At 37.5% G+C, this 10,866-nt stretch overlaps 3 protein-coding genes across 3 annotated transcripts in view; 1 reads left to right on the top strand and 2 right to left on the bottom strand.

Annotated features, from left to right (window-relative positions):
* Positions 1-260: 260 nt before the first annotated feature.
* LOC108759026 (ecto-NOX disulfide-thiol exchanger 2) lies at positions 261-5,781 on the bottom strand. The gene is made up of 10 exons (XM_018504281.1): positions 5,578-5,781; positions 5,199-5,463; positions 4,474-5,066; positions 4,191-4,408; positions 3,915-4,109; positions 3,635-3,818; positions 2,200-2,306; positions 1,178-1,375; positions 793-1,102; positions 261-704 (listed from the first exon to the last, which is right to left on the bottom strand). Exons 1-10 carry the CDS (start codon positions 5,624-5,626, stop codon positions 487-489), a joined length of 2,337 nt encoding a protein of 778 aa, XP_018359783.1. The 5' UTR covers positions 5,627-5,781; the 3' UTR covers positions 261-486.
* A 116-nt stretch (positions 5,782-5,897) lies between these two features.
* Positions 5,898-10,866, top strand: part of LOC108759027 (uncharacterized) — a 14,135-nt gene continuing 9,166 nt past the window's right edge. Inside the window, exon 1 of the mRNA XM_018504282.1 lies at positions 5,898-6,234. The gene's annotated coding sequence lies outside the window, so the exon portion shown is untranslated. The remainder of the gene's footprint in view (positions 6,235-10,866) is intronic.
* Positions 9,049-10,866, bottom strand: part of cpa (F-actin-capping protein subunit alpha) — a 3,664-nt gene continuing 1,846 nt past the window's right edge. The window contains exons 2-4 of the mRNA XM_018504267.1: positions 10,820-10,860; positions 9,831-10,080; positions 9,049-9,751 (exon numbers count right to left, since the gene is read on the bottom strand). Coding sequence (XP_018359769.1) covers positions 9,333-9,751; positions 9,831-10,080; positions 10,820-10,860 — 710 coding nt within the window. The 3' untranslated portion in view covers positions 9,049-9,332. The remainder of the gene's footprint in view (positions 9,752-9,830; positions 10,081-10,819; positions 10,861-10,866) is intronic.

Here is a 10,866-nt window from a genome sequence, read left to right as displayed (position 1 = left end):
AACTGCCAAGGAAAACAGTTTTAAAATAGACAACGCACATGACCGTAGACTTATACCGCGATTTATAAAGCTCTTTAAACACAAAACGATAAGAACGAGAGAGAACACACACACACACGCGCGCGCGCGCACACACACGCACACAACAATAGTAATGGTGATTAATCAAAAATCCTTACAATGTTTATAAAATTAATTTTGATTTGGGCACTAAATTAAACTTGATTTATTGTCTGAGAAGTTTGATAGATATTGCAGGATATAATTTTTGGAGGATTGAAATTAAGAGATACTTGTTTATATCGTTAAAATTAAGAATCGGTAAAGATATTTTATTAATTCACAACGACGTCAGACTTTTCATCGTTTCTATACGCTTGTCACGGACAGATCTCGATTGCACTCGCGGACAATAACGAAAGAGAAAGAGATGAACAACAAGACAAATGTACTTTCACAGTTATTTTTACATTCAATCGTCTAGATTCAATGACTGCGATAAACATTAAAACCTGAAAATTGCCAACGTCTTTCCATATTTGCGCCAATGCCGAACAATTCTTGTTTGAAGACCTGTGGAAAACGTTGCATTAAAACTTCAACTTCACTTGGTTTAATACCGGGCTCCATTTTCTGCAGATAGGACCACAAATAATCCACGCTTGCACCAAACGGATGGATATGCAGAAATGTCGCTATAAGTCCTGCAACGTATGTTATATATTAGCAAAATTACAACTGACATTGTTTTAAAATGATTTTCCAAAATTATTTCCAAAATTTTTATATTACCAATAAGTTTAGCATCCTTCTGGGTGACTTGCACAAAGTTAGAGGTGAGAATGTGTTGCTTCGGTGTACGTGGCTCCTCGCTAATATCGTCATCCTTGTCAAGTGTGATAATCTCACTTTCTCTAGGCTCCTCCTTCTTTGTGGCATTCAGCTTGACGGTCAAGTCCTTGATCTTCTGATCATCCTGCACCTGCTGCTTATGGGACTGCATCAATTGTTCTTGCATACCTTTCAGCGTTTGCTGCAGCATCTTCATTTGTTTCTCCTTTCCCTCCATCTCGGCTTTTGTTTCCGATTTCAAAAGATCCACCTATAAAGATGTGTAATTAGAAATTTTTCGAAAACTTTTCTCCCGGTTACCAAATCGATTCGCATTAATACACACTTCATTCTTGTACGCTTCCAACTGGCATCTCAGACTGTCGTTTTCTTCTTTGAGACTCTGCAGTCTCTCGACGTCCTCTTGATTACCGTCCAATTGATTGCGTGTTTTCTTACGTTGAGGTTCCTCCTCCGAGTCCGATACATCCATCTCACCTTCGCCTTCAATTAGACTATCTTCCAGCTGTACCGCTTTTATTTCCTGTCATTACGAATAACGAAAATTATAAAATGCTCTAAATCATGACCATTGTTTTTTCACACAAATGCATGCAAAGTATGTAATTTCCTATCTGCTGTTCAAACAATGGTATTTAAATACATCCCTAAACGTGACTGGTTCTATTGTTTTTTCTTTTTTTTTTTAATTAATATACAGTACTGATTTTTTAAAATGTAGTTTCGTACATTTCTGTAATTCAGAGTTTAGGCGCGATACCGCATACGATTTTGTCTCAGTTTTCATTACAGAAGTGTTTCAGGACTTTGCTCGCCTTTTCAAAATGATTTGGGCTTACCTGATTGTAAGAAGCAGATGCAGCTCTGAAGTACAGAAATAACAAGTATTGTATATCGAGTGAACGCTGTTCGAAAAAAGTAAGGCAAATCCATGCTGGATAGTCTGTAGTTGCTTTTCGATCCGAAAGTGCTAATCTCGTATTACCTTCTGTTCCATATGTTGTTCTTAATGTTGTGCGTGTTGCCGACAGGATTTATCTGCCATACTGTCACGGCATTCCACGATAAAGTATCGAATTATAACGCACGAAGAGAAGCGTGTGTCTGACCGATTTCTTTTTTTTTTTTATTTATAGCAGGCGACTCGATTCTTTTCTCAATTGTCACTTACCTGTGATATCTTAAAAATACAATTTGCAAAACAACCGTGTTTGGAGATATCGTGCAAACGCGCAGAGGAGCATATTGCGACAGAGAAGATTCTGAGATTATTTTAAGTTACGCAAGAGAAAGAGGAAGTATACAGAAGACACGCTACTAGCATGTGAGAGTGCGTTACATACATACCGAGGATTGTTTCTTCCACATTTCGATGTTCTTCCTCTGCGCCTTAGTGAAGTGATCCCAGACTTTCTTGTGGCTGGCCGCAGTAAAGACTCGTTCGATCTGACTGACTGTTGATGACATGTGGTCGCATGTTGCATACAAAAAAACACAACAAATCCTCCGTTGTATACCTTTTGCTTGAAACTCTAAGCTCGGTAGTTTCGTCTATGCTTTTAGTACTCATTACGCATACTCGTTATATTAAACGTTTAGTTATATCATGATATTCCTCGACGGGAACGATCCCTCCTTTAATAATCAGAGCGTGATTTTTCGTACATATGTACAGCTACGGAGTCTCACGGAGTCTCACGTAGATTGTGCCGAGTGTTGGAGCGCATCTAATCTAACGTAAAGTTGTTTTCACCAAACATTCCGCTCTCATTGTTCGCCTTTCCACCGTACTGCGGATAATGTAATTCCGAAGACTTGCAATTCGCGGACTTCCTATGTTAAGGACTATTTTGAACAACAACGAACATGGTTTCGCGCCTTATTAAACGTTCGTACGATACATTACGTTACATATACATGAATACCTGATAAAACGATACATGTGTAAAAGTCTCAATCTGCAGTTCAAAATAATCTTTCAACAATGGATGCCCAGCCCATCACCCTTATTCCTTAGCATTGCCAAGCATGCAACTTTCAAGTACACTATGACTCTATGAGATAGAATTTGCGATAAATCGGCTTCGTTCGTTGGTTTTGTTGGATCCTAAGTCCGAGAAGATAGGATTTTTTCACCCACCTTATCCTCGCCTACTATCTCTGATCCTTCCTACCGAGTTGCCTCCAATTGTGCATTGACCACAAACAGAATTCATAGACGAATTCGCCATGATATACTTGAGAGATTGCTAAAATTAGTGACGAGACAGAGAAGTACTTCGTCGTAGGTATTAAGAGTAGGTTTTACATCAAGCGTATCACTTGATATGCAAAAGCCGGTTTTCAGAATATCATACGTTGAGATCGACAAGCTTAACATTCGATTTGACTTTGTACCTGATTATAATCGGTTGTTGTACCTTAATGTCACGAATCATTTTTCTTAATTATCACGTAACGATGTAACATACCTTCGTAACTGGTTTAAGAAAAATCTCTGCTTTTTATCGGAACTCAATACGTGGTACAAGGATTCGTCATACACACAGTGTGAAGAATGCAATGAATACCGCTGTTGTTACTTTGAGATTACGAACGAAATAATCACGATTTTTGTTGCGTTTACTATATCCAAATAAGGATTTCCTTCTATTGGTTGTTGGACCTCTTTATGCCAGAATTAACTTACCAGCCAATGCGGATTTTCTTAGCGCACACGAAATATGTACGATAATACGGAGCTATCTTAAAAATAGAAAAATAAGAAAGCGTATAAACATACATTGTATGAGAAGTCCTTGCATTCTTCCTTTCATTAATTCTTTGGCTTTTTGTAGCTCCTCCTCGTAAGCAGCTTTCTCCGTCAGGAGCCGTCGCACATGAGAGTTTGTTGATTGTATCATGGAGTAGAAGATATTGGCGTTACGTTTGATGCAATCTCCTCGTTCTAACCATGTTACAACAATCTACAACACGTTTGGATCACGAAAATACAGAGATGTTACTTGATGTAACTAGAAACTGAAGTATGTATTAGAATGTTCATTAAAATGACTACTCACTTGTACTGCTTTCATAAACGTATCATCTTGCTTAATTTTTTCGCAGATATTCGATGCCTCATGATCCGTATAGTGTACTACTGGAGGTGGACTTGACGGTGGTCTTTGTCTCTCCTTTTCCACTCTTTCTCTATGACGTTGCTCCCTTTGTAACTGTCGTTGTCTGCATTCCCATTCATATTGATCATCTCTAGCCTAAAATCATTATTAATGATTATATATAAGTAGAATTTAATTATACATTTTTGGGTAAACAATTTCCAGTAAGTAACAAACCTGAGCAAAATCTACATGAAGTCTACCGGTATTTGCAGGTTCTCCACTCGATCCTATTCTTACTCTATAACCTGATAAATAAATTGCTGCATCAACACTAGCTTCCAAAACAAAGCGTATATGACAAAAGTTCTTCTTAGAAAGACGCAAAGTAGTTATCTCTCCACATCGTTCAAATATTTCCTGTATTATAGCTTCGGTAATGTTTTCTGGCAACCCTGTGTAGGTAGTATGATTATGTAAAGATTTTTAAGTAATTTATTATTCAATGTGCAATGCTTACCTCCCACAAAAATTGTCCTACATCCTGGTGGTCTTTCTCGTGTGGTAGGTGGTGGAGCATTCGGATTTGGTGGAAACAATACACAACTTTTGCAATGTATGATTTCTTTGGTGCCCTGAGGCGTCATCGGTGGCGGTGGTAAGCTCGCGGTCATTATTTGCGCTGCGTCTGTCATAATCTGTTCAGCACCTAATATCTGAGCGCCTATCATACTGCCATCATGTGACATCATACCCATGCCCATTGGATTGTAACCATGTGTATGACTCATATGCGGACCCAATGCCATTTCGCCCATCATGGGTGCCATTGGTCCCATGGGACCCATACCCATCATAGGATAACCCACTCCCATTCCCCAAACACCTGTAGCAGGTTCCATCTGCGTGCCTATGCTCGGCGCGTTGCTTGTATTTGTCGACGACAAAACTTCGTTGTTGTTGTTAGAATTATTCGCATGATTGCTATTATTCTTTGAAGAATTTGAGTTATTTCTTTCTTCGGTTCTTCGATCGTCCCTTCGATCTCGGTCGCTTCTCTCCTCCCTCCTGTCACGATCTCTGTCGCGTCTATCGCTGCGTTCTCCTCTTGATCTTTTGCAAACATAATGAACAAGTTATAACTGGATTTTAAGCAGATAAATTATAAAAGGCTGTAATTGTTATTCATGCAACTTGTTATATTTCCTATATAATTTGATAGAACAAACAAAAATAGAGTACCACCTTCTGTTGTTATCTCGGACTTCACGGCTATCCCTGTTCTCCCGATCTCTTCTATTGTCATTTTTGTCGCTTCTCCTATCATTGCTATCGTCCGATGTTTCTCGCACTATCGGAGGCTGATTCTTATTCGTACTAAATTCCAGGGGCGAATCGTTCATGCCAGGTAGTGGTATGGGCGGTGGTGGTAACGGTGGAAAACCTTGACCCGCCAGTTCCATAAAGCTCTGTCCTGCTAACGGACCCAGCGGACCTATTGGTCCCATGCCTGTAAATTGTATATCAATGAAACAAACGGCGTCAGGGTAACAGATTTGGATGGAATCGATTTGAAGAAAGGCAAATGCAGTAACGATTAATAAGGGAATCGGTTATCGCTCACTCATGGGTGGCATAGCGGTTGCTGGTACCCCGGGGAAGTTGTAAGCCATTTCTCGCAAGATGATCTTCGACTTTTATCCACAGAAGGCGAGAGGCAGCGAAAGTAAGTACGCCGCTCTGAAATATTCCACTTTATTCCGCTCGTTGTTGTCGAAAGTCGCGGAGATGGCGGCGATGAATATACAGAGTGGCTACTATCGGATCGTGATTATGCGGCGCGGGAATGGTAGTACATGCGAGTACGATAGATGACACCACCGCTGGCGGCGCTGGCACTTGGTCGTGTTGCCCAATATATCATATTTGTTTTATTTTTTAATACGTTAAATACATGATAAAGAAGAAGAAGGAATCAATTATCTCAACTATCCTGTACTCTCATGTTTCTTCCGAAACACAAATGCACTAATACAGCTGCGTTGCGCACAAATATAGTTGAAACGAGCAGCATCACTATGCAGTCACACACTATTCAGGCTGCTCCGTTTGGTTGCCATTTAGCAACGGCCGGTGTGTAAACATAGATGGCCGCTCTGAACGTCAAATTTTGTCAAGACATTCTCGTGACGTTTTCTCGTATGATTCACCACATGCCCGAGGATACTTACCTTTTGCATCTTACATCGAGTACAGTAATGATTAGCGCGCTTTGTCTGGGGTACGTATTTCTATTTTAGCCTTAAATCACGTTTGTATTTTAAGTAAATGCAATACGTAGTATAATGTTTGTTTACTAAGTAAATCCGCAAAAACAACTCAAAAATGAAAATAATCCACGCGCAATGATAGTAATAATAATACATTTGAAATAAAATCAGAAAAATAATAGCCTCATTAATTAAACTTATTTAATTATGGCTCGATATGACGATTGTTCTATTAGAGTTATTAGACTGTAGCCATTTTATCTGATATATAGAAAAAATCTATATATAGTGCTGTATTCCCCAAGTCTTGATAAATATATACATTTTCCTATACATATTTTGTTGATACAGTTTCAGCTTTATATTCTTTTTTTTAATCTGACAATGATAGAAATCTAAATACAAACTTGAAGTTTCTATAAAAAGAAAATATGTATGATCATCAAGTATAAATATTAAAATAATTATTAAAATAATTTAACAAATTGTTTTACCTAAGTTAATAATCAATTTTTCACAGAGAAAACACTTTGCATCACACAAAATTAATTTGTATGCAAAACATATTTCTATGAGAGAATTTTTTAGACTCGAGAGCACAAGTATAAAGTGTCATATCACTTTATTTAATCAATCATAACATTCAATAATACATAATTTAACTGATAAATGTATTTTGTGTTTAAATTTTTACATAAGGACATGCGTTTTGTTATGTTACGATACACTCGATTGTAGGTAATACCTAGTTTTCAATATCGTAGGCAACTATGTCGTGTAGAGTTTTGACAAGATTCGAAACATTTCAACGCCCCATTTTGTAATTTACATACGTAATACAAACAACGACTCCAAGTAGCATATGTGCGATTGTATTTACATGAGTAACTTTGTTATCGCGCCTCACATTCTAACAAGTAATTTAATTAACGTATTTTATTCATATGTACTTTTATTTAATCACCCTTAAGTATCAATGGCAAGAACTTGCGTTTTTCTTTTCTTTCCCCTTTTAAGAGCTGTACTGTGACTAAAAAGATGATGCCTTGAATTACGATGTAACTTACAAAGTATGAATAATATTACACACACGTTTCGAATCCTATTGTATTAAGAGTCAAATGATGGTGCGCATCGTCGCATTCATTCATCCAAATAACATATGTACATAGTATATTCCCCGAGACCCAATCTCCATACCCACCCCATTCCCCAACGTAAAGTGAACAGATTAAGGCTCCAGCAGGCTATAGGCTACATTCTACAATGTACAATATATTATGTACTTTGTTAGTTTTCCGTTTTCGCGTACAATGTCTGGCTGTGTAATGTGTAGTAAGCGATAGCACCAAGAGATTTCCCACTTCTGCTTTCGAACTCGAATGACTTTTTCATGACTACTACATCTAATGTGATTTAATTTAGAAACCAAGTTGCGCAATGATTAACATTTATTTCATTCAGTAGTTCATTAAAACTTTGCAACGTATCCAGTATATAATAGACATACTTATTATAAAACAATACATTTTAACAAAAATGTATATAGACTTATACCTTTATGAAATGTAAAGTTGGATAAAAATAGTAGGCCTTGCCCACTAATATCTGTTAAGAGTTATGTTTCCTTGTTTCTCGTACTTTGTGTATTGAACGCGGTAATGAACACTTAACGGTGTTCGGTACCGGGCTGACAAATCATGGATAGACACATCTAATGTCTTCGTATTACATTTGATATATTATGCATTTGATATCACCCATGGCCCCAGCATGTTGTATCGATAAGTAACACAATAATCAGAGAATATATGTATATATATATATATATCATTCTTTAAACCGAATTTTTAAATACACGAGATGTGTCATCGAGTCGCTTTGAGTGATCTAAGACTTAAGCGTTACAGATTTGTCTTCTTTTAAAAAAAAATGAGAATCAGTCTAAAGATCTTCCTTATACCTGACGTAAACTATCAATTTCGCTACTTTATTCGCACATCGTCACATCCGTAAGAAAACCTTTTTTTGTATCATGTAGCATTTTTCGTACAGGCTCTAATCGTGTTTCACAATTATATTCATATCATAAAACGTAAACAGCATATTTTACTTTTTAGTATTCAAGTATCAGATAGACGGTCTATAATAAAATAGTTCAAATTATTTTGCTTTGAGTCAGGGTGAACCATCAAGTGATAGATAAATTGTGCTAGAGCAGATCAATGTAATGACAAGATTATCAATAAAATAATAACCTCAGTGAATAACATTGCATATTAATTCCTCTTATTACAATAATATACGAGATATAATAATATTCTTCAAAGAGTGTTATTAAAAGTAAAAATATAAATAATTATAAGATATCACTGATGTTACTATACTCTTGATAAAGTTTGCAGGAATTTATAAATTTTATCCGTTGAAAAACTGCCTTTATCTGCTCATTACATCACAACTACATGATTATAATTTATTTTCGCTATCGGTGTCTCACAATTTCAAGCTATTCAACACATTGAATTCAACTTCAGTTCAATCACTTAACATAAGAACAAGGATCCCCATTACCCCACTATAAATAGTGAATAGATCTTTTATCTTTGATACTTATTATCGCTTTTATGTCCAAAGATTATATCTTGCACTATGCTGCACAATGCGAATATCATGGACATTAGTTTAAGAAAAATGATTAATCAAAACGAAAAAAATAGCGTGATTTATACAAAGGTTCCGTTGTCGGATATAAAATTTCGATTTTACAAGAATTAGCATATTTGTAAAAATAATGTTTATCAAGCCGTTTAACATTACATTATTTTATGAAAAACTCATGTAGATATAAAAAAATTATGCTTTTAATTAATTTTTTGATACAATTGACAACGCCAAAAATGTTGACCTTCTTGTTTTATTGCTTCTCGTAACAACATACAATATGGAGTCAAGAGGAACCTTGAGTGGCATGCATGAGTCGAATATCTCTAGTCAGACGTTATTTAATAGTGTAATTTGCTCCCATGCACATCACACCTCCAGACTTCACTCATGCAGCAAAATGCGCTTTTTTTAATTATTTCTTTTAATATAAAAAAATTTATTTCTATTGACTTTTAAGCTCTTTGCCAATACTGTACGACACAATTTTGTTCCAGTCAATTTTTGTTCGCATTACTGGTAATTGCCTTCGTAGTGCTTTAAAGGTGGTGTCGGACATTGTTTGATAGTTCTCGGAAATTGCCGTTTGATAATCGTTTTCAGATTCCTCGACAAACCGTATCAAATCCTTCGCCGTTTGCTTCTCATTGGAGATCGGCAGGCTCTCCTTCACGTCTTTGCTACTGACCAATTGTACATTTCCGTCCTCATAATAATGTACTTGTACTTTGAGACTACCTCTCAGTTCAGCGTTACCCGAACTTGGGGTGAAACTGACAGTCCACACTGAACGCCAGCGGCCATTCCAGAAGTTTTTAGGTTGAAACTGATGATCTTCTATGCATGCCGTTAGCGTTATGTTTCCTGCTTGCGTTAAAAAAACAATTGTTACTCACAATGTCCTCTGATTTGTTTAAAGTCAATTGATCGACGTAACAATTACCTCCAAGGGATTTTCCAAAAACTGAGCAAGCGCCATGTCTATAATGACTTTGAGTATAATTCGTTATTTCTTCTTGAAGGGCTGACCTCCAAGGCTCCGCTAAGGGATCTGGTTCGTAAGATTCATAATCTTGCGCCTCCTTTCTCAGGTGATCATATTTAAAACTTTGCTTACTCCGTGCGTCATAAAACCTCTGAGAGCCCAAGTCATTGTGTTCCGTTATGAGCGCTGGGTGGTCACTTCCTTCTATCTGTACGTGATGGAAATGACAGTTTTAGTATTTTACTTTACACGCTTATTTTCCCTTAATTAATGTATCACAATCTCTACGTATGTATATTCTTGCATGGTCTCGGATTTATTATTTTACAGAAAAAGACAGATGTAAACCTTGAATTTTTATATTGCAAAATAAGTTATTTGCAGTAAAGGAAAAACAAATAAAAAAGATTTGTGGCATTGTGGCATTGTACATGCAGTGCCTAACCTCAGCTGAATTTACGATAGTTTCCAAAATATACAGACGTCACGTAGTGATCTAGTGTAAGGAGAAAGGAAATAGTCTTCGTTTGTATATTCGGAGATTAAATAGCGATACGATGTTCCTGTTGTCTAGCTAGAGCCAAATTTCCATAACCTGGCGCGAGGGGGGGTCGGGTATTCGAGCCGGTCGTGCGAGAGCCGCGGAGATGTCACGTGACGACGATCATCACCTGGAGCGAACGTCACCCGCGCAATGAATCTCAAAAGGTCCCGATAACGCGAGGTAGATAGAGACAAAGTGTTTAAGGTCACCGTGGTCGCGCCTCGCGGGCTTTCGGAATCGATACATACAGTTAAAAGGAAATGGGGTAAACGCGTAAAAGGGCGCCAAGGGTGCGAGCCGCATACGCCGCAAGTTAGGTGAAGGCCGCGCAGGAGAAATACAGGGTCAGCGTACGCGGTACCGTCGGCAGCCGCCTATTATGATGATGACGATGATGATGTACCTTAACAGGCGTGAGCTGGTCCTTGTTATACTGAGCGAAGGCTCCGG

This window comes from Trachymyrmex cornetzi, unplaced genomic scaffold, assembly GCF_001594075.2.
Source record: "Trachymyrmex cornetzi isolate Tcor2-1 unplaced genomic scaffold, Tcor1.1 scaffold1656, whole genome shotgun sequence".
In the NCBI taxonomy this organism is placed as follows: domain Eukaryota; kingdom Metazoa; phylum Arthropoda; class Insecta; order Hymenoptera; family Formicidae; genus Trachymyrmex; species Trachymyrmex cornetzi.
The sequence above is the reverse complement of the archived record's forward strand: the minus strand, read 5'-3'. Positions and strand labels throughout refer to the sequence as shown.